Below are 24,056 nucleotides of genomic sequence, written 5' to 3'. Positions count from 1 at the left end.
AGGGGAGCAGCACAAGAGACTTAATGATGTTGAACAAGCGGAGCGAAATGCAGATAGCGCCTTCTACTGTTTCGAAATAATATTGCAATACAAATTTTGTTGAATCGATTTTAATCCACCCTTATTTGTATAGATTTTTTACCGTCTTGTCATATATCCTTACATCTCTATTACTAACTTAAAATACAATCACGGTGGCAAAAAACCCCACCAATTTGTGTCTACACTTTGGAAAATAGTCCCAGTGATTCTGCGTCCGTTAGCGTTCCATGGTGATGGATTCTTATCTACCTGTTGTGGTCGATTTATTAAGAAACTGTCCTCTTTCAGCTCTCCTTCTTCTCTGAGTGCTGCGGTCTGACACTGACTGACGTTACAAAGGAACCACAGGCACAGTGTACAGTTGGTATGGTGGCTGGATGGTATCAAGCAGCAACCTCCGGTCTAAAAATATGAGTCCAATGCGGAAGTGCTAAAAACTGCAGTTCATCAAGGATCCACTTGAGGCTGGCTCCAGAAGTACCAGAAACCACATACACACCAATTCAAAAAAGCCAATCTTTACAGCAGAAATAAACATGTTTACAGCCTGGTACAAAAGACGAGTGTACTCAGGATAGCTAATTTCTTGATCGGCTCACACTGTACAGGGGGTGAATTTTTTTTTTAACGTGGCAATTTCGAAGATATTGAGATTACCAGTCTTCCAATGAAGACTGCTAGGAGGCTCAAAGCCCGCCTCTTTACGTCACAATCACTCGACAGCAGAAATATGGCTGCCGACGACGATTGGCCTCAAAACAGCGCTTCAGAAACAGATGGGTGACGTCACAGATCCTACGTCCATATTTTCTACAGTCTATGGTATGCACTCAGGCACTTCAGGACTACACATTGAAAAAATATTGGTTCAAAGCCCCATAACACGTGTGAGATATATGTAAGACATTTTACAAAATGTTTCCACATCAGACTGCTGTTTGCAAAAGAAACCAAACATCTGTAGTTTTAAACATTTGCGTTGTCAGAAATCATCCCAGTCACCCAAACTTCGAACGTGTTGACAGAACATCCTGTTTTTACTGCATGCAGACCCTCCCCATGGTAATTGAGCATGGCATGCATATAGAAATTATTTCTATCCCCTGCAGCTTTTCTTTAAGGAGGGCCAACAGGGTACTGCCCTTGTTCAGCAAATGAGGGGATAGATGGAAACTCATAAAGCTTGTGGACTTACGGGGCACATGAGAAAACTGCCCTGCCTTGGTTCCTGTTGCCTAGCTACCGCCTACATCCATCCTGTATGAAATTTATTCTTTTTCATTTCTTTTTCTTTTTTTTTCCCGGTACAGAGAGAAGACTTGAATGAAATTGGTTACATCATATGAATATGTGCATACGTACATCATGTACTGTACAAGCCTCTATGTCTCACTAGTTTATTTTGTCCCAGTTTTTTGTCCCTCAGGTTCACACTCCCAATTCTTTGTTCCACTCCTTCTCTTTTCTTTCACACTTTTTTTCAATGTTTTGCATCACAACCCCCAGGACAAGATGGCATAGAGCATCAGTAACAGGCTTGTTTTTGAGGAATAATGAATGTTGCTCTAATAGCATTGAACTCTGTGTATAGATACAGTTCAAAGAAGACAGGTTATGTAAGTATTAAAATGCAACATCTACAAGTGTAACAGTCAAATATGTTTTTAATCTATCACAATGTCTCCCCTCACAGCAAGCACTTTCTGTGAGTTCTTTTAAAATCTTTCCTGTAAGAGATCCAGAGAAGACCTGTGTGTCAATGTCACCTTTTTTCTTATCAGTGCTTTTCAAAAAAAGTCATCTGTTAGATTAACTTATCCTTGTGCATCATTTTGCTATTCAGCTGATGTGTCCTTCAAACTGTATAACGCTGCAAAGAGCAGGGTAGAAGAAAAACTGACAGAAAAGAACAGAGTCACAAAGCACAGTACGCCAGCAGCAGTGTTGACTATGTAAGGACAGGGAGCGAAACTCAGCCGGTAACACAATTGTATATGGATTGTAAAATAAAAGTCTCTTTAAACATTCAGCATGCTGTGCAATAAATATATTTAGCAAGTCCAATAATGTCTATGTGTTTGTCAGAAGGAAGAAAGGGACGGTGAGCTCACAGCTGAAGCTCAGTGGCTCCGCTTGGGTTCAAGAGAAATGGAAGAAACTGCTCCAACTCCACAGTAGGTTATGTTATTGATCATTTAAACTGCCATTAACACTCTAACCAGTGGATCATAGCTTTTAATTATGTCAACTGATGCATGTATTCATTTTACACTTGAATGGTTATTTTTGGACAGACATCTCAGAACTTTTGGTTGTATATTGGCTAGTTTATTATCTGTAACAATGATGTGTCAAGTTTTTAAAACAAATTATAGTGTGTGAGGTGTCGAAACAAGGCTTAGGTTACTTGACTGAAATAACACCAGTTGAAATGCCTGCTGTTTCCTTTTTCATCTATGGCCATTAGCACCTAAAGTGACCATGTTTCATTTAACCTGTTCAAAAGTTAAGCTTGTTAAACTGTACATAGTTCATTGTTGTCAATACAAGATTTAATGATTAAGGAACACATGCAAGCAGCTAGACCTAGACCCTGTCTTCCCCCATGTTTCCCTTCCTATTATATATATATCACTATGGGTGGTAAAAATAGGGTCCCAAGTTGTTAATTTGAGTTAGTACTGCGACACAACTGACAAAGCTGATTTTAATTCATCTGTTCACTGATCACTTTTACTGATCAAGTTTTTTTTAAGATTCTTTATTTATTTATTTGTTATTTGTTTTATTGTTATTTCTTTTCTCAGTATGTGACAATTCAAAACTGTAAGCCTGGATACAAGTTTATGTGAGAGTTTATTTACTTTAAGCTTTTTTACATTCCTTCACTGATTTATCGTCACCCTGAATGGGTGCGTTGGTTTGTACGTGTGCAGATACATGTTTCTAAATGCTTTCTTGTAGGCGAGGGTGTATAAATATATGTAGATGTATACAACAAAGATCCTATTTGTTTACCAATCCTGGCACACTACCTTTATTCACAATGGCATTGCTAAGCTTTGAATTTTCTTTTACAAAATATTTATTTCTCCCACCACTATTATCACCTCATTTTATTGGAATGTTTAGACACATGTGTTATACCTGTTTTATGTACCTCTTTACTTTCTGAAAAAATGCTTTGTTACTTTGACTAGCTGCAAAACATGTTTCAAATTGTACTGAATAAAAACTTTAATAAAAAAAGTTAAGCTTGTTAATTAAATAGGAATCTGTACAGGGTTCTGCACGTTTTGTACTTAACTGATATCACTTGATTTTGCGTTTGTAAATCTACTCGTGTGAAATTAAAAGACAACTTCAAAACATTTGCAGGGAAACAGGAGCTAAAATGACACAAACAAAAGGGAAGGGGTCCCACTATACAAAACAGAGAGATGTAAATTTAAAGCTGGGAAAATGTTACTTAACCAAATATTTGGTGCTGACATTTACTTAATGAGGAGAGATAGAAATCTGCGAGAGCTGAGGAGAACAGATTCAGATTTCCACCTATGCACTGGTAACCTTTTCTGTTGGAACACAGTTTGTTGAATATGTTGATGAAATTATCCCTCTTGGATGCTTCTGGCTGCTGTTTGTACCATGGTTTGTGAGTCAGGCGCAGCTCCTGGCAGATGGTGGTCGGTGTGGTGCATAAGGTTCGCTTGATATTCATAAGGAGAGCTGACCTCTGCCATGATGTACCCGAGCATCTAAAAAACCTCTCTCAGAGTGCACCCTTGCATAATGAATGGATGCAGTTATTCAAAAACAAGACAAATAAAAACATCTCTGCTCACAGAGTCACTCCTACCTCGTTGTTCTCATGCTCTACTTTGGTAAAAACTGGGGTATTTTGACAGATTTGAGAGTATGTAGGTTTGGAGAACCAACGCTGGCGCACTTTGTTTTTTTTCAAGGTTGGTTATTTGAAGAATTTGTAAGAGTGGCCTAGGGTCAATCAACAAGGTTCAACATGTATTATTAAAAGAAATCCACTCACCCACTCTTAGCCATGAAATTCCTTCTCAAGTGAGAACTTCAGAAAAATGGGCAGCAGCACAAAGCTGCAGTCTGTTCAGATTTGTTGGCTGAGAAGGATCTTTGACATCTCAAGAAAACTAGTTTTCTTTTCACCGCATGAGCTGCTCCTAACTTTAAAATCCAACAGTTTGCAAATAGTTTAAGTGCAATCCATTCAATCATATCATGTAATAACTTTTCACTTGCAATCAAATAAATAAGGGGGAATGTTTCACATCAGGGTCTTACACATCCTGTCAAAATTCTAATTTGTATAATGCAATGTCCTGCTTGTGATCCATGCAGAACAAGTTGTTGCAAACTATTCATTTAAAGGTGAATTTATTCATTTTGAAGACAGAAAAAGTCCCTCTGATTCCACAGTTGGTAACAAGGAAACAGATTTGCATCATCCTCTTTGCAGTACAAATTAACATTAAATCTAGTATTTTAATTCACAGTCAGGCTAAAACATGATCCTGCTTAGTTCACTTCAAACTGAAGATTTCCACGGAAGCCCAGTAGCTCCTCAGGCTGCTCCGACATCTGTGCCTGATAACCGTCATCATTTCCTGCCACTCAAGGCCAGCCTGAGGCAGAGACTAACGATTTTGCCAGATGACTGAATTTTTTTAATTTGAGTTGATGTCTTTATTTTTGAACATGAAAAATTAAAAAAGAAACATTTAAAAAAAAATCTAATTCTATTAGCAAGCACTGAAACGTTTCATTTACATGTGAGAAAAAGGAGTAGGAGGAAGTAAAAGTTTGAGGAAGTTTCCATCAATACTTGAATGCATTCATACAAAGCAAACCTTCATATTTAAGCTTCATATTTACACAGAAATTACATTCAAAACAAACCCCAGAGGTTAAATGTGCGATCAGGTTGACACTGACATTACTGTTGAGAATTAATCACGGATGTTATCAGGTTTTGACCAATCAGAATCAAGTATTTAAGTAGGTAATACAAATTATAAGCAGTTGTATTGATCCACTTATTGAACTGTTAAGCTTCGTCAAGGGGGAATTCATTTTCAAAGATGAGTACTAATGTTTGAAGATGTCATGTTGGTGCAACATAATCTATTGTTTTAATTACATGTAGTTTACAACAGCAACACAAGTCATTAAAGATATATATATATATATATATATATATATATATATATATATATATATATATTGTTTACAGAGTGTTACTGTGCAGCAGTGCATAGAGACACACATCCACACACACACAGTATGTATACTTAATGCTGCTAACCTACTTATGAGCATGCAATTAGGTTGTATACAGCATTTGTCATAATGTTTTGTTTACTACAGCTTCATGCGGTGTTAAGGGTCATGACATTTTCTTCACATAGAGAATCACACAATAATACACATATATACACATACACACACACACACACACAAATATAGACATGTACAAACATGTTGGCAAGTTGCTTACACAGGGGGATAAATCCCCCGAAAGGCACAAATCTCATTTTCAATGTGCCCTCTCTTTCCTGTTTCCCCAACCACATGCACACATGCTCACCATGCACCGTGCACACATACACTTATACACACACAGAGACACGCACGCAGTCCACCTGGTACACTGTATGCACGGATGTGATACCTGTGAGAATGTGTCACCTTGCTCTGTTCCCACTGCATCACTGGATGGATCAGTGGTCTTTGGATTGTGTGTGTGTGTCTGTCTCTGTCTGTGTGACTTTGCAGATGGTGTGTGTGTGTGTGAATCTGTTGCAGAGGGGGATATATCTTTCTCCTCTGGGTTAGCCTGCAACAAAATGCTTTAATGTCTGTTTTAAAGATTGAAACAATAGTCAATTTGTAAACATTGGAACATTATGGCTGCAGTGTGTGTGTGTGTGTGTGTGTGTGTGGGGGGGGGGGGGGGGGGGGGGGGGGGGGGGGGGGGGGGGGTCATGTCTGTGTGTGTCTGTGTGTGCAAAGGGAAGGGAAGATGAGGAGGGTGATCTAGGACAGGTGCTTTCAGAGAACCCTTTGACTCATGGTCTCGTCGCTAATTTTGTTACGGCTCTTTATGTGCATATGTAAGTGTGTGTCTGTGTGTGTGTGCGCCTGTGTGTCTATCCATGGGAAAATTTGGGCTTTTACAGTCCTTAAGGCATACCTAATTTTATGCATGATGACTCTGAGCTGTCTAAAGCAAAAATGTGTTGCTATTACAAAACCTTTAGAATCCAGTATGCTATATTTATGATTTGAGCCCAGACTTGAGTGCACCTTAATTGTGTTGTATGTTTTGTATAATGACAATAAAGAATCTTATCCAGTCTCATCTTATCTAAAACTACTGGCCATTTCATCACATAATACTCAATTTCAAATGTGTGCCAGTGGTGTGTTCCTGTGTCTTGACAGCAGACTGATCTCTAAAACCATTAAGAACATAGTTGATAGTGTTTGTCTCTCATAGAACTAAGGATTATATTTGTGATAGCAAATCATTCTCATGTATTTGTCTACAACAAAATATGGTATAACAGTAAAAGCATACTTAGAAGTAGGGATGGGGATAGAAAAAGGACCCTGTTCCACATTTTTCAAAACCCCAAAAATCAACAATGTTGGCATAAAGTTATATCCGGAGTCGAGTCACATCATTTAAATCAAATCACTGGTGCGCATCGATTGCCTAAGAGTTTTAGATAAAATTGAATTTTCCAGCCAACAGGTTTAAAACTACACAAATAAGACTTCTGGCGGTCAGTTGTTCAAGAGGATGGTTGAATGTGGGAACAAGACAAAAGTTTGGCTCCATTTTACTAAAGCTAAAGATGCAGAGGAAGCTAAATGCAATTTAGTTTGTAACATAATGTATTTCAAATGCGGCTGCAAGCCAGTCATCCTCCATTTAAAGCAGCTGTGGTAATCCCACCAATACTTTGCAGCAAGTCCCATCAGTTCAAAATAGTACTCCAACATTGAAATCTATGTTAGATTCTGCATATAAAAGGTAGTTAGCTAACTGGGTGACGTGATACAAGGTTACATGAAGACGTGTTTATGGTCGATGGTCGGGTAGTTGCTAAGCGCCGCTCGAGTGGCTGCTTGTTGCAGCAGCTCTCTCTTTGTTGTTCTTTTTTCGACTTTTTTTCATGTTTAATTATCTTTGTATTTGAAGCCTGTCATGACTTTCAATGACTCATTTGTTGGCCATGGACGCCAGGCTGGCTAAGTTTGCAGTGGTGTTTTTGCTATTTTTGTTCCTGTGTGTGTCCGGAGATCCTGCGTAACCATGGTCGCATTGTTTACATACGAGATCAGCTGTTAGCAGCCTGTAGCGTGTCGATGTTTAACGATGCCAGGCCTGATGTTCCCTGCAAGCTGAGGAGAAGGAAGCAAGGATGACATGCTAGTTCTGAGGTGCAAGCTAAAAAAAGACGACATCAACCTGTCCTTCCACCCACCGTTATGGGAATGTAAGATCTATCTACAATAAGGTGGACGAGCTAACCCAGCACCAGAGGGAATACTGGCTGAGTAGCATCATGCTAACAGAGCTGACAACGGACACGAACGCCACATTGGAAGGATTTCACCTGCTGTGGGCGGACAGGATACAGGAGAGCAAGACTGAACTAACTGGTGAAGAAGGCCAGCTCAGTCCTAGTGGCTGACAGGAGAATTATGGCCAAGCTGTCGTCTTTGATTAACATTTCTTTCCTATATATATTCTTGTTAAATTCTTAGCTTTAAACGGAGAGAAGTCAGAGGAAATTTCATTGTACTTGTATAACGACAATAAAGCTGATTCTGATGACTATTAGGTAAAGGTAATAGATATTCATAAAAGCTTCTACTTCTGTTATAAAAGGTATTGTTGTCTTGTCACCAAATAATAGAAAAGCATCGACAGTGGTTTTGATAAAGACTCAGCTATGAAAAGGGCTCAATAATACTATCAATATCAATACAAATCACAATCTCCATGCCTACTCATGTTCCATACCCATCAACTGGAATCAAACAGACTGTAATCATCCTGAGAGAGAGACATCCCTGATCAGACCTTTTATGATTAATTTGTTATGTATGAAAACTGAAGTTGACTTCTCTCTAATCTACTTTCTCTTTATCGGCATTGTGAATGTACGTTGTGGCCTTGTTGCTGTTGTTCAAACCTTGAGTCATCTCTGCAGGCAGTTATATCATCGACTGCTTCCACATAAACCTGCTCCAACCGTTTGACTGTACAAATGTTTCACCAAAATAATGTCAGCTAAAACTAACAACGAAGGGAAAAGTGTGAGCACAAACAGGTACAAACACATTCTGTATATCAGGCATCTCAACTCCCTCGTTTGTTTTTGCCAATTATGAAGACAGATTAGTCTGATCTTTTATGTAATGTCTAAATAATTGGAGAATATTTTAATTATCTGCTGTTATATTTTGGGAGATTCACACTACAGAGTACGGACTGATATAAAACAGAGGTGGTTCAGTCTCTATGTGCAAAAACAAGCCTGCATTTGCCAGCAGGGAAGATGGTCTTTAGCCTGAGTGGGAGTTGTTGGCTGAAAGGAAAGGAGAGAGGGATGTATTTTAAGGATGATACTGGTGTTGGAGAGATTTCTTTTTATTATTTTTATTGTCACACACTATTACATTCTGTTGTCTCCTTAATAATTTGTATTAGGCTATCGTTTTTTTCAAACCTTCTATGGTTTTATAAGATTTGTCAAAGTCCATTCGATTTGCTTGCTTATACGTTAGAAAGGTTTTCTTCCTCAGTTTCCTGTCTCATTGTGTTGTGATACATGAAACAAGAATAAAAGATGGTTTCAAGGCTCCATAGAGGGAACAAAATCCATGGCATCATTGATGAGTTGTGTCCAGACTCAGATGTGACATGTGCTTGCCACAATCGGTCATTTCCAATAAGATCATTCAAAGTATGAATGGATTGAATTGGATTTTATTGTCAATCCAACATTGAGACAAATTTCCACTGACACGTGTGCATTCCTTAACCCAACCCCGACAACAGCACTGAAATAAACGTGTGGAATACATGCAAGGAGAAACACTCTCAAAAGTACATCCAGTCCAAATTTACACTGTATTCTTGCGCAAGTCAAGTCGTGCCTGCCACCCACAAGCTATTTTCCACCTGCTGCCCACCTACATCAACAATAGTGAAGAAGAGTCCAGGATAAACACAAACACAAACAGACACAACAGAGTGCACATGGTGGCAGCGCTCCTCAGATTAACCTTTATCCTCCCTGATGAGGCCTGCTGTCTTTACCTGGAGCACTCTGCATTCAACACAAGATGCACAACATACAAAAAACAATAGCAACCTTTTCTTCCGCTCGCTCTGAGACAATGGCAGACAATTTGGGGAGCTTGCCACGGTCGCACAGAGGTAGGGATAAAGCTGTGCTCCTGACCTCGAGGTCAAACTGGATCTGTCTGACATGTAACATCCAATTTGCACCCGAGAGCTATTGGAAGGCAATTCCATTTTTGTGGTTAAAAGAAAAAAAGTGTTTACCAATTCCCCTTCAGCGCTGGATAGCGGAACTTAAAAGCAAGAAAAAGCAGAACAATTTTGTTCGTAAGAATCATAGCCAAAGCTTAAAGCCACACCATATTACATAAAAGTCAATTAAGCCTTAGTTGTTTTCATTAGCATTCTGAGGGTTCATTTTACTTTCCTTTTGCAATATAGCGCTGTAATCAGGGAGAGGCACAGAGGGATAGCAGGAGAAGGGGGAGGAGAGGAGGTGGATCGAGTTTCTCGGCTGCTCTGTACCCTAATCCTGGATTTGGAAGCGGGATGAGGGGAGCGCAGGTACGGACAAACACAAGCAATAACAGCACTGACACAGGATTGGTAGGCTGGAGGAGAGCGGCTTGATGGGAAATAGGGGGGCCTCATAGGTCGAGAGGGTTGGTTGGTTGTAGGTGGGTGGGATATAAATACCTGCAGTAGACAAAGGCGGCAAAATGCTGAGCGTATGTCAGACTCTGGCTTACCTGCATGTATAATAGGGAAAAAGAGACAGGCGGAATGCAATGCAGAGGCCTTAATGGGAGAAAGCTCAGTAGCTGAGGAAGACCTTTGAGCTGAACCTGAATCATCCACGGGAGACTTGTCAGAGGGTACAGATGTGCCTAAATTTGTAAAGAGTTCAGGCTGTAGTGCTGACATTGAGAAAATAGGTAACCTATGACAGTATTCTACCTGCATATTCCCAAGTGTCTTAAGTTAAAACTATGCTTGACTGAGTCAGGGAGCAAAAGGACGAGAAATAGGAGAGGTGGCAGAAGACAGGAAGCAGCAAGAAAAAGAAATGGCAGAATAAGAGAAGGCCAAAGAAGACAAGAATAAGAGGGAAGGAGTAAATTTCAGGAATTCGAGATAAACGACTAAGTAAAAGGTAAGCAATGACGGGAAACAAGAGAAATTAAAAGAGGACAAAGAGAAGAAAACCACTGAAAAGGATCCGACTTCAAACTCCAGAGCATCATTTGGACCCTTTGAGAGCATCCAAAGCAACAATGGCATGCCAAGCCTTCAGCACTGACTCTTTCAGCCCACTAGCAGGAGATTCACCCCTGCCCATCCTCATGCATCATTCATCAACCAGTGACTGCCTTCCAGCCACCTCGCATGCTCACAGCATGGTTTCTGCAGGTAAACTTGGCTCTTTTGTCCTGGAATGTTTGCTGTTACTTGACTCTGTTTTTGTTTGATAGGACTTCAACTCGTTTATTCGGTAAAAGCTGCACTGAGGTTTCAAAGATAGAACAGTGTTGAGAGTAAGAGTAGAGTGAAATCCAAAAAAACAGCCTCTGATACTGCCTAAAATGTGGTATCAGTGTGCATCAATCCCATACCATTACCATTTCCATTATGCAAAACAAAGTGTTAGCAGAGAGAGTAATGTCTATGAAAGCAAACAGAAAATGCTGGAAAAATGGACAATCAGTATTTTTCTATCAATAAAATGTTCATCTTTCAATCTCTCTAGTTTCATAAAGGTGTCAGAATCGTTAGGAAGTACAGAGATGTTGGAGAATCTTTTGAAACATACACTGCAAAAATGTACTGCATGTATTTGTGTAATTTCTTGTCAAAATATCTCAGTACACCTAACATAAGCCACACTAAACTGACAAGTCAAAATATAAATCTTATTTTAAGATATTACAAGACAAAAGTGAGGGCTTAGTTGAGTGTGTTGAGTAAAAATGTCCACCCTTATTTTTCTTGCTGATTTTCTATAAATAACACAACTTGTTACACAAAACTTAGCAAGAAATGTTCCTTGTTGCATTTTTACTCTTCATAATCCAGAGTCCTTCCTTTTGGCTTGTGGTATCTTGAAATAAGCTTTACTTGCCAGGTCAATTCGGCTCATGTTGAGGGTAATGAGATGTTTTTCACTCTTTAGGATTTGGATTTTTGAAGTGTTTGCATCAGCAACATGGTGTTTTTTATGATGTCTAATCCTAGCAGCAATAAAGCATGCCTCTACAAACCCCTTCATTCTTCTCCCTCTGTGTGCCCTAAGAAGTGATGTGGCTTTGTGTCTTGCTGTGACCAAAGCATTGTTAGGAGCATTTTTGCAGGGATTTTCTGGTCTCATAAGTGATCCACAGGTGCTGCAGATGAGGCATGTTCATGTTGCACCTATTAACCTAGAAATGACACAACCGTCCTCTTCCCGCCTCTTCATCAAAGGTGCATAATGTTAAGGATGAATTGAACCGGGGAAATACATTCACTCAAAGCCAATCCAAATTATGTAAATGTGTCCTATCACCTGCTTTGGCCCAGCTGTCTTCACTCAGTGGGTAGTTCCTTTGAGGATATGTTATCTGTATGACAAACTCCCGGTGGGATTTTTCACTGTGAAGCATTGTTGAGCAAACTTCAAGGAGTTTTAGTGCCAGCTGATTATTGAGGCTTAGAATAAACTGTGTTAGTCATACATTGGATTTAATCAGTAGAGAAAACATATTTTGGAAAGAAAATTATACTCAAACAATAGAGCACCTTAACTTTTAGGATGTAGCAACGTATTCACCTGGCTTATAATTGTTTAGTGTCTTCAAATGAATTTGACTGAATTGAAAATATGCTTGCTTCAAAAATAAATTGAACAATAAAGTTGAAAGACAAATCAAATTGAAATTAAAATTGCAGTAAAGGCAGCATTGTGCATGTTTGCTCAGTATTTAGATTGAGCCTCCTGAGTTTAGGTCAAGCTGTCAGACACAACACCACAGAACACAAAAAGTGTCTGTAAGTGCATCTGTGACCAACTAACAACTCAGAGTACATCTTAAGAATATGCATTTGCATGCATTAGTTCTTCAAATGAACCCTAAAGTGCATACACACTTGAATATATGAATAAGTATGTGATTAGCAGACCAGAGCAATCCTCAACTGTATCTAAATACACTTTGCAAAAGATGAGCATCTGAAGTGAGGCAGAAGTTTAGGTCTGGCTGGGAATATGTGACATAACTAATAAGATATCTCTTTGTTAGCATCTAAAGGTCAATTACCCAATTTTCAGATCATACACATTGTTTGAGCTGGCAGCTTCTTCCTCATAGTTTCACCTCAGGCTATCTTTTAAAGGACCGTAAAAGTTGTAAATTCAGTAACAATGTTTGATTATATTTATAGAGCTGTTTAAAGCTGTGCCGAGTGTGAGTGGATGCATTTCTCTCCAGAATGATCGTTATCATATATCTGATAAAAAGTCAAATGACATATTATCAGTATTTTCCTATGAACAGCAACAGTTTTACAGAATAATAAATTCATTTTTCACTACAGTATTTAAGATCCCAGCCAACTAATCTCTCTGTAGTCCTAAATGTGCCGTCTTTTACTCTCCAGTCACACTATCACAACATTTGTCTCCAACAGTATCCTCCGGGCTGTCCCTGGGTCAGGCATCCAAGCGCTCCCACATGCACCTGTCCACTTCCTCCCTCAGCAACGCTCTTGGAAACGGCCCACCGAGCCTACATTACCCAGTCACCCCCTGTCACTACAGCAACCAGCAGGCCACCTATGGCATGATGGCAGGTGGGTGGTGGTGTTGGTTTTTGTGTCAACCATTGCAAGGCTTTATTGAATCTAGTCCTATTACATAATGAGCAGACAATTCATCACCATCCATTCTGATGCATTTTTTTTTTCATTTGTTAAAGACAAATTCCAAATAGTATCAGTCTTCAGCTGTGAGGGAGTTCATAATGTCTCTGTTCTATAGCACTTATTAATGAATACCTCTGGATCTGGTAGTGATGAAGCAACAGTAGTAATTCAGTGGTGCAGAATTAGAAATTCTGATGGTAATTTCCTCTGATTTTTTTAATCTTGTAAATCAAACTATTAACTGATTAGGGGAGAACGGGGTTGGTTGTCACACTTTTTACTGTTTTAATGATTGCTCATTATCAAAACATCTTTCAATAGTCATTCCTACATTAAATTGAAGCTTAAGGTGTTGACTTGAAATGTGTATCCCTCTCATTTTCCAACTCATTGTAACAAAGAGGCAATTAATTATCAAAGACACTATGACACATTGTGACAACCAACCCCATCACGGCGATGGTTGTCACACACTATGGGGATGGTTGTCACAATGGTATTTTAATGGGAAAAATCTTTTAAACAAAGGCAAGAAGGCAGAACTAAATTTGAAAGATTAACTGCACTGACAAGTGATAGGCCTAACTTATAGCATTTTAACATAAAATGATCAAGGAATATGAAGAGGAAACACATCTTTAGGCCAGCCTATATAACAACATAAAGAACAAAACAAATAGGCCTAACAATAATGGCCTACTCAACTAGGCGTTACATGTGACAACCAACCCCAAAGAGAATGTGACGACCAACCCAAACTGGAATACTTTGCTAGCATCAAGGCTAACAACCATCTAACAAGTAGTTAGCTAGCTAGCTAATACAAATCTAAAATATAGCTTTCCCCTCACACTTTGTAAGGGTAATACTTGTTTTGTTATAAACCCATCGTTGAAAAGCCTAGAAGAAAAATATTGAGGAGCTGAATATTTACAATTTGACATGAAAAACACAAAAAGTCGTCTCACCTCAAGTTCAGCTGTCTTACTCCAGAGAAGACTATGTAGGTGAGCTCTGATCCTAATTCTGGAAATGTCCATACCACAGTTTGAGAGTCAGCGCCCTCTGGTGGCGAGATATAACGGGTGTGCCAACCAACCCCATTCTCCCCTACATACTCTGAATGATATATATTTTTTAATAGCACGTTTTAATGATAATAATCTGGGGAAAGTGTCAAAGAAGTGGAGAAAGACTCAAGTGTCGTTTGAGGGCAAAATTGTATAGAATTCAATTTGGTACTAACAACCATGATTAATACTGAGGTCTTGATTATGATTGTTTTGCTGAGAATGCCAATTACAATATGCAAGAAATGGTGATGGTGACTATAATTTTGATTACAAGGCTTTTCCCTCCCTCCCTCCCCCTCTCTCTCTCTCTCTCTCTCCCTCTGTAGCTCAAGAGATGCTCTCTGCCAGTATTTCTCAGACTCGTATCCTGCAGACATGTGGCGTCCCTCACCCTAACATGGTGAGCGCTACAAACCCATTGCAAGGTAATGATCTAACCATCAGTTTCAGCATCTGACACACGCGCGCACACACTCACACACAAACACATGAGATCATTCCCATTCCTGGCCCGCAGTTACACTTAATAAATTGAGCAGACAACTTGTTTATTCCCATTTAATTTGAAATCTGCTGCCAGTTAAAATCAATTTCAGACTTGATTCGCTCTCCTTACGCTCGAGCTATGCAGCACACTTGTTAAACATGACTGTCAAAGCCGACTTGCCACTTCCTCCACCCGCGGAGCGAGCAGAGAAATGAAGGTAGGAGTACGTGGTTCTGTGAAATCTGTCAGAAACTGGTGTTGGTGTTAGAAGATTTTCTATTTATGCATTGCAGAAGATCTTCTTCAGCCAAATGCAAGTCAATCATCAGTCTTTGCATAAGTGTCAGAAATATTTTGACAGACAACATTTTGCTTCAAACAGATGGAAACAGATTTTATATTTAATTTATAACAGTTGTCTCGTCAAAGCAAATGGGAGCCCCCTCTGCTTTCATTTATGTTATCTGTATCATGGTGCAAGCTTTTAATAATATAGCTAATAAGCCAAACCAAACACAGTGGTTTCATCAGCATAGCAAAGTTATTTGGGCTTACATAACATCAGATATTCATAAAAATGGACTAGTTACAACTTTGTATGAGACGTTTTTGTGTTTGAGTTATTTCCTGGCCTCTTTACATTTATATAGTGGGCATGACTGAGCTCAAAAAAGGTTATCTCACTTACTTTACATCATCTGACAGGAATGAGCAAAACATAGAGACGGGGTGTTCTTCATGCTGATAAATCAAAGCAACACAATATGAAAGTATGTGTGTTTTAAAGACTAGGCAGACAAAAGAATGACTAAATGCACTTCCTACTATGACTTTGACTGTTCAGTATTTGATCATAAATATTTATTTTCATAATGACCCTTATTTATAGAGTGCTTCACAAAAGGCAGCAGAATACAGCAGATAGGTCATACAATCATAGCGAAAAGTGTGACAAAGTACACCAAATTCACTAAAGAGGATTGCAAACTGTTAAGTTCAACTAAAAATCTAAAAGTGATATAAGAGAGGCCGTAAGGACAAAAATGATGTTTAAAGAAAGATCTTAAAAGGGGTACTGGTTTGGCCTAGTGATTGAGTCACATTCCCCATGTGCAGAGGCTGTAGTCCTCAAGAGAGCAGCTCGGGTTCAAACCCACACTGCAGGCTCTCTCTAGCATGTCATTCACCACTCTCGCTTTAAGCTTCCTGCTATCCATTGTTCTGTCCTCTTAGTGAAAGTGCCTGACAATCTAACTTTTTTTTTTTTTTTAAAAAGAACTTAAAAGACAAAACTAACCTGATCTCCTCCGGCAGATGGTTCCAGTTTTGGAGCACTTTTAGCAAAAGTTCTGTCAGTTTTAAGCCTGACGTTTGGAACATGAAGGGGAAGTTCCTCTTCATATAAGGCTATGTTCACACTGCAGGCCAAAGTGGCCCAAATCCGACTTTTTCAAATCAGATTTAGACCACTTTCATATGTGGTCCTGAATCAGAAACAGATCTGATTTTTTTCAATGCGACCTCAGTGTGAGCGGCCAAGGCGGATTTGATGTGCATTTCATATTTTCAGGTCACTTTATAGCGACACACTTCACAATTCTGCGTGGCGATAGCCTTGCAAAAATAGAGGATAGCAACGATGGAGCGCCTCAATTGAGTGTCCTGCCAAAGGAGTCTCGGGGCGAGCCACTGACAGATGTAGTTGAAAGTTGCCCTCGACATCTGGAACTCTGTCTCTGTGAAACTATTAACGTTGCAGACCCACCACTTCTGACTCCGTGTCCACATCCACATAGACCTTTCAAATCGTATTTGCGGCCACAGCTCCGCAAAAAGCCGATACAAGCAATTCGGCTCTCTTTTTCTTTATACTTGACCTCCTCCACACCTGGTCATTCATTCTCCGGCTCCCACTGCACAAAAACTTTGAAACAAAAGGCGAAAATGCTGACTTCCTCCATGTTTACGTTTGTGAAACAGCTGCATGTGACGTCATTGTTACTGTTCTTTTGTAATCAGTTAAGTCCCAAAATCAGTTCTGAAACATGGTGGGAGCCAGTGTAAAGAGGCAAAACTAGAGAGGTGCTGTCATGTTTGTTTGTTCTAAAAGCCTGGCAGCTCAATTTGGTAAAGTCTCAAGAGTACCAGTTCAATTTACTCAGGTATATTTCATTTTAAGCTTTGAGTGGGATTGAAACTGATGTTTTTGCCTTTCAAAGACAATATCTAATTTCCATGAACACCAGTATCCCTCCTCCTGTGAAGTTTTACAGTACTTATCATCTATGTAGTGAGAAAAAAAATGCAGTTCCTTGAAGAGGAGTGACTTTAAGTTCCCTCCATTTAAGTGTTGAGGAGCTAAAGATGAGAGATGACGTCTTAGTGTCAAACCTCAAGATAACGTAAATGTAGTTTGAGTATCTCAGACCTGAACACTGACCAAGTGAAGCACCAAGACATATCCAACAAGCCATCTCTTATACAAGATGTCAGTGTGCCAGTGCCCTGCTTACTAATTCCTCTGAGTAATTCAAAAAATAATTAAAGGGAAAAAAGTGAGGGAAAGAAAAAAGAATGAAGGCACTGAGAGCCATGCAGTGTGGAGTAGATATTAATAATGTGATATTGCGGTCTTTTCTTTGTTGAAGAAAGAATTATTGAACTAAAACAATTTTGTAAGATATTACAAAGTGGGAGCACAAAACAATATTACCTCAAATGTAACCCTTGTGGCCCAGAAAATAAACATTTGCAGTGGAAATAAGATTACATCTTTTAAAAGACAAGAAAAAGAGGCTTTGACCACTCGGGTGTAGACCTGGAGACATGGAGCCGTTCCTGTATGTGCTTTAATAAAACTATTTGACACTGTGTGGTCCACTGTGTCAGAGGCTGGGCTGAAATATATTAGGATTTAAATTACAGCCAGGCTGGTCACATGTATTACTATCAGGAGTTCATTATTCACTTTAATGAACTCAGTGTCTGTGTTGTCAAGCGATTGTTATCAGAAACATAACAGCCAGCTGGTTTGAAATCTGGTTTGTTACTTTTATCTGCATGCTTAGACAACAGAGGTAGTTTATATGGTGAGATGATTAAAACAAAGTTGTTTTGCATATTTTGTCACGTAGGGAAGACTGACTGTATATTAAGAACTTCAGTAGGAGGCGAACCATTGTCTGGAGGGTAGATTCAAAGTGAGAAAAGCCTCTGATAAATCGCAAAATTTAATTAATCCAAAGTGGTCGGCAACTCTGCAGAAGGATATTCTAAAGCAAAGGGCAGAACCAAAATTAATAGATTAAACAGAACTCTGTAATTGTGCAAACCTCATGAGACAAGGTCAGAGAAGAAATTGGCTCTTACTGTGAAAAAAAAATGCTTAATCTATTTTTTTGGGTAACAATGGGTAAAAAGAGTAAGTGAAATGTGAAAGGTTTTAATTTATGAACCCACAGAGAGTCATCAACTCAGCATTCTCCCTCAGCTTTATGGAGCTTTTTAGCTTCCTTGACCTTATCAGCCTTGTTTTTAGCCACAGAGAAGAAGTATGGAATAGCACACAGTGGAGCTTTACGGGCCCAGATTTTTAAGTAAGTATTTGGTGGAGACCAAGAGAGGGATAATATGAAGTGAGCGGGTTGTTATAGTCGGTTGGAACCCTGACAGAGTGAGCAGGACCCCAACACAAAGCAGCATGGGGTTAATCTCACCCTGAAGAGGGCCCTTAACCGTCCTGTTATGTTGCGGGTCAAACTGACCCTTTCAAAAGTCTATTTTAGGCCATATATGCCTATATGTGCTATCCAAACCAACTAAATGCAGCATAAAAATCTGGGCAGCATACGACAGAAGAGGTGTCGTGTTAATTTAGCAACATCACTCAAATTGACCCAGTAACATTATTGCTGTTCATGAGAACCGAACATAACAGGAGGGTTAACTAATACAACCCAGTCATTATACAAGTACATTGCCATTTTTTACATAGATACCTCCTTAATAAATCAATCAAATCAATAGTCTGAGACCAAATAATGATTTGAGCAATCAATTTATCACTTTAAAAATGAGCATATTTCTTCAATTGAATAATCTGTTATACTCACAGTTTGAGCTGCATCCATTGTAATGCTTACTTTGTCGCCTTAAAATGAGCTTACTGAGCTGTTGTTGCTAAATAAAACAAACTAAAAGGGACTAAAGTGTGATTTGACCATTGCTATGGAGTTTTGATCAATCAGACTCAAGTATGTAGCACAGCTGTGTAATAAAACAGAGATAAAATCAGAATGAGTATGGACTTAACAATCATCCAGTGGCACCATATGGTATAAAACATGGGTGGAGTCTCAGTGATGTCAGGCATCATGTTGGAAGTGCTGACTAATAAACTACCAGTTAATATAGAAATAGGCAGGCAGAGTTGAGAGAAAGGGTAGCCTAGTAGCCTAGCTTTGTCACATGGCAAACAGCTACATCATGCCCACCAGTTATTCAAACCAGCCACATAATGAAAACAGACAAGTTTATTTAAAAAAATAAATAAATAAACATGCTAGAGAGACTTTTTTTGTACCAGGCTGCAAACATTTTTCATTTTGCTGTACAAACCAGCATTTTAGTATGGACCCTTAATGGGTTTCCTTAGCTTTTAGACCAAGCCTCAAGTGGACACTAAAGGAATTGCATTTTTTTCCATTTCTGCATTGGCTTCATTCTTCATTACAGGAGGCTGCTGTTTGAGTGGGACACAATAAGACCCCAGACAAATGCTAATTTAACTGTATAAATATTACACTGTCTGCTAAAACATAACCCAACTTTATGTTAAAATAAGTCAGTGATGTGGCTTCAGCCAAAATGTAAAATATAAAGCCCTACAGAATTAGGTTTGTATATGTTTGGCAGTTTAATTGTTTTTTGTTGCCACACTCTTTGGATACAACACTTGTTCAGCAGTTTGAGGCTCTATGTCCGTTTAGGCTTGTGAGTTGCTTTCACAAACCCAATAAGTCCACCCCTGTTTGAAAAGGACTTTTTTGCCCGGTCTATCTGTGTGGCAAAACAACTGTAACAGCATAACTGAACATACTGTCCCAAGGGAACATCAGTGCAGGTATCAGTCTCAAATAAGGCAAACTATCTCTAAGGAGAACAGGATACCTTCCAGTAGTACATCTGAGCCTTTCAAAAAAACGTTGATGCTGTTAGGGGTAAGGAGTATTTGCCGCCTCTTCACCTTCAGTAACATGCTTTTTTATGGGGTGTAGATCCTCCTATGAAATTTGACGATGATTGAAACAAGTTACCACAGAGCTTCATTGTCAGATTTCTTGTAAGAGCTTTGCAAATGATTGTAAATGGATAAGGGGAGACATTTTCACCTAGATATAACCTCCTGGTCTTAACGAGAGATTCTGAGGGAGTCCAACGTCTCTCTAGAGAAAACCACTGATGCATATAGTTATAGAATCTGCCACACTACTCCCCAGCCGAACCCATTTTTGGAACTGAACCCATTTTGTATATGGAGTCCTGTCAAGAGGAAAAGTGTTTCTTCAAGGAGGAATACAATTTTCTAATATTTACTTTTCCATAGTATATCTGTCTTTTTCTCACTGCAGTTGCATAATAGGGAGCACTGCACTACAATCACACTAACACAAGAGGGGAGTGTTGCATTGGTCATCATAAACAGAATGTTAGCATGTTTGTTTTAACAAATGACAACAACATTCAGAGGAGAACTCAGGGTGAGAGGAAACTAACATCTGGGTGCTGTCAGACAATAACCGCAAGCAAGTCTGTGCCCGTTGTCTGGTCCTACACCACGATGATTAATATCTCATTTCACTGATCATACTTTTTCTTAAAAATGGATCAATGAAGTGTTTTTTCTCCAGCAGCTGTACAGAATGTTGACGCACTGAGGAGCCTCATATGCAAAAGAGAAACCAGTCACCCAACCATCTGGTTCTCTGGCTCTAATTTGTCATTAATACAAAATAATGACAGCCAGCATCTCCTCTGCATCCAAAATTTTCACATTAACAGCTTCCAAGCTATTGAAATATAACCTCCTGTGGTGGGTTATACAAGTGCTGGAAACCTGTTGTGCAATGTTTAGTCGTACAGATGAATAGATCAAGATGTCAGCTTGGTGTGCAAACTCTGCAGTCAAGGCTGAGAGTCACATGAAATAATCATGAATAGATTTGTTGAAGTATGTGTAGGGTGCAGAAGTAAATAACTGGATTTCATGTTAACAAACATGGGAAAGAATGGCTTTTTATCTGAATGTTTTCAAATCACAGAGCACTGAGACTCTGAATCGGTCTACATGGCCACAGGGTCCACCATACATGGTTTCTTTACATACAAGATTGGAACTTGACGTGGATGATTGTTGTAGTCCCACATCGCCCTTTAATCCAGGGTGGGTTATTGCAATGATTTTCTTTCTGCAAATATATAATGTATTTGCTGTATTGCAAAATGAGAGGCAAACTAGAAGACAAAAAAGAGCTTGCAGGCTCCTGCAGCTATTACTCGTATGAGTTCAGTGTTTCCAACAGAGGAACGTCAAAATGTTCCTCGCTGTCGAATAGAAGAGTGTTGGCGTACTCATGGGGAAAGTGTCCATGCTGCTCTCAGTACCCTTCTGACAGTTTGTGGGTCTCCCTTCTGACTCCCACCAGCCAATTTTCCTCTCTCAAGTGTTCCCTCCATCTTTTCCCCTACACCCACCCTCTCTTTTTTTCTCCCCAGGGTCTCTTACCCCTTGCTTGTACAAGTTTCCAGATCATGGTCTAGGTAGCGGTTCTTGTGCATTAAGCCATGGTTTCTCCTCACTGCCCTCGGCCTTCCTGTCGACTGATGAGGCCCCTGGGGGCCCCGTCGTTGTGGAGATGAAAACTGACGCCCAAAGGAAAAGCGTGCGGGAGACAGAAGATGCCCCGGCTATGGACTCCCCACAGATCCGAGAGCTGGAGATGTTTGCCAATGACTTCAAAATTCGAAGGATCAAACTTGGCAAGTATTTAAATGAAATTCTCCTCGCTGAATATACCGTTTAACTTATCACATATGTTCTTTGCATACATTTGTTGCTACCTTGCTTGTAACTCTTCCAATAAAGCCTTTCTTTATCTTTGCTTCACTTTGACCTACAGGCTACACACAAACTAATGTGGGTGAAGCACTAGCAGCAGTTCACGGGTCAGAGTTCAGCCAGACCACAATCTGTCGATTTGAAAACCTGCAGCTGAGCTTTAAGAACGCCTGCAAACTGAAGGCTATTCTGTCTAAATGGCTTGATGAAGCTGAACTGGCTGGAGGTGAGTCACACACATCCACTCGACTCAGTCAACCACCATTTAGAGCATTTGTTCAAACCTGATCTTTAGCGGGAAACCATTTTTAGATTAGGTACAAAGTTGTAAATTCACTTTTAGTTTTATGTGAAAAATTACTGTTAAAGTGTTGCATTGTTTTAAATGGTGATTCCCATCCCTTATGACTTATCACCCCTGAAAAATGACCCCACATCTACTTTCCAACTTTCATCACATAATGCATACAATAGTGAGCTGATAGCAGTATTATGAACTGAGAGTTCACAAGCATTTTGTGGTGATCACATCTCTCACTCTTCCTGTAGCCTTGTACAGTGATAAAATAGGAATGAATGAGCGGAAAAGGAAAAGAAGAACAACAATCAGGTATGGTCTATGTGGAACATAATGCATACCTTGCAAATGATGTCTACTTTTGTGCACTTTATCTTCTCTTCTCTATCCTTTGTTCCTCCTTGCAGCCTTGGAGCTAAGGAGGCTCTGGAGCGCAGCTTTGTGGAAAAAAACAAGCCATCCTCCCAGGAAATAGCACGGATCGCCAAAGGTCTCCATCTGGAGAAAGAGGTGGTCAGAGTCTGGTTCTGCAACAGACGCCAAAGAGAGAAACGGGTCAAAACTAGCCTCAACCTCAGCTCCTGTTTGAGCAAAATCAGCCCAAACTGCATCACACAGATGAGTAAAACACAAAGAGCAATGATGTAATTTAAAAGGTGAGCTGGAGGGTGTCTGCGCCCGTCTGGTCTGATGGAGGCACCGTCATGACCTCAGCCAGCTAAAATGTTTTTCCTTTAAATCAAACGTCTGGCAGTAAAACCTGCTCTAACCCTGCATTGAGAAGCTTTTGATGCAATTGCATACAGTTCAAGTCATTTAACATCCAGTTCATCACTTTGTGGGAAAAACCTGAAAAACTCTGCACCACACAGTTGCTACAAAAATGAGTCAGTTTGTGTTACACATCCAAATAAACAATGTCTTATTTATTTATTTTGTTTTATTTGAATGTAAAGAGGTGTATTTCTGTACAACATGTGTACTTGTTTTCTTAATCTTAGTTACAATACCACAAATGTTTCTTTGCAGTATTTTTTTATCACTCAATGTCCCAGAAATGTTTAAAAGTACAAGTTAGAAATGCCTAAAAGAGCAACACAGTCTGTAGTTTTTCTCACTTGAAGTTGCAATGAACGACTAAAGATGATTAACCTCATACTCTGCTGGTTTGATGCTGCAGTCACAAAACCTGAAATGCCTTATATCCAAGCTGTGCCTTGTTTTCATGCTAGATTTTTTTTTATAGGGATGGTTCTTTTTTTTTTTTTTTTTTGAAGTTCTTGTCAATAGTAAGTGTACTGCTGCAGCTCGGTCTCCTTGTCGTGAACCAGGCCGGATAACCAGTGTGTTTCATGTTCACGAATAATACAAGGAATGGGCTTCTTCTGGCAAGTAGAGCGCTGACATTTTTCCAAATAAAGCAGACGCTTAGATTGGACTTTGTTTTGGAGTTTTATTAAAATTAGTTGAATGACATGGTAGAGTTGACCCTGTCTGCAGTGGTTGAAAACGCAGCTTCTATTCCTGTTCTCTGGCTGGTTTCTGTGAAAAAACAGGCTGAGCTGACAGGGGTCCCCTGTGGGTAGTAGACTTGTTACTGACAAGTACCTGATACAGCCCCACTTCAGAAGAACTTAACGAACCCTTGAATTAAACCAAATAGGAATCAATCCATCAGCACAAAGTGAGTTTTAATTCATAGATCAGCTTTGTGTCTTTCTATGGAAGAGAACTAGGGCCTCTGGAAAAAAATAAAAAAATTAAGGTCAATTTTTATTATTATTATT

At 39.5% G+C, this 24,056-nt stretch overlaps 2 protein-coding genes across 11 annotated transcripts in view; one reads left to right on the top strand and one right to left on the bottom strand.

The window, feature by feature from the left end:
- Positions 1 to 24,056, bottom strand: part of htr1fa (5-hydroxytryptamine (serotonin) receptor 1Fa) — a 139,896-nt gene that overhangs the window by 115,226 nt on the left and 614 nt on the right. For 9 of the 10 annotated variants that reach the window (XR_004632760.1, XR_004632761.1, XR_004632762.1 and 6 more), the window contains exon 2: positions 22,611 to 22,796. The gene's annotated coding sequence lies outside the window, so the exon portion shown is untranslated. The remainder of the gene's footprint in view (positions 1 to 22,610; positions 22,797 to 24,056) is intronic. The other variant, XM_034694326.1, reaches the window with a different exon arrangement.
- On the top strand, positions 10,503 to 23,959 carry pou1f1 (POU class 1 homeobox 1). Its single transcript, XM_034694330.1, has 7 exons — positions 10,503 to 10,807; positions 13,061 to 13,222; positions 14,694 to 14,792; positions 21,629 to 21,892; positions 22,033 to 22,197; positions 22,521 to 22,581; positions 22,677 to 23,959. Exons 1-7 carry the CDS (start codon positions 10,672 to 10,674, stop codon positions 22,915 to 22,917), a joined length of 1,128 nt encoding a protein of 375 aa, XP_034550221.1. The 5' UTR covers positions 10,503 to 10,671; the 3' UTR covers positions 22,918 to 23,959.

Source organism: Notolabrus celidotus, chromosome 10 (assembly GCF_009762535.1).
Source record: "Notolabrus celidotus isolate fNotCel1 chromosome 10, fNotCel1.pri, whole genome shotgun sequence".
NCBI lineage: Eukaryota > Metazoa > Chordata > Actinopteri > Labriformes > Labridae > Notolabrus > Notolabrus celidotus.
This window is presented reverse-complemented; position numbering and strand designations above follow the sequence as displayed.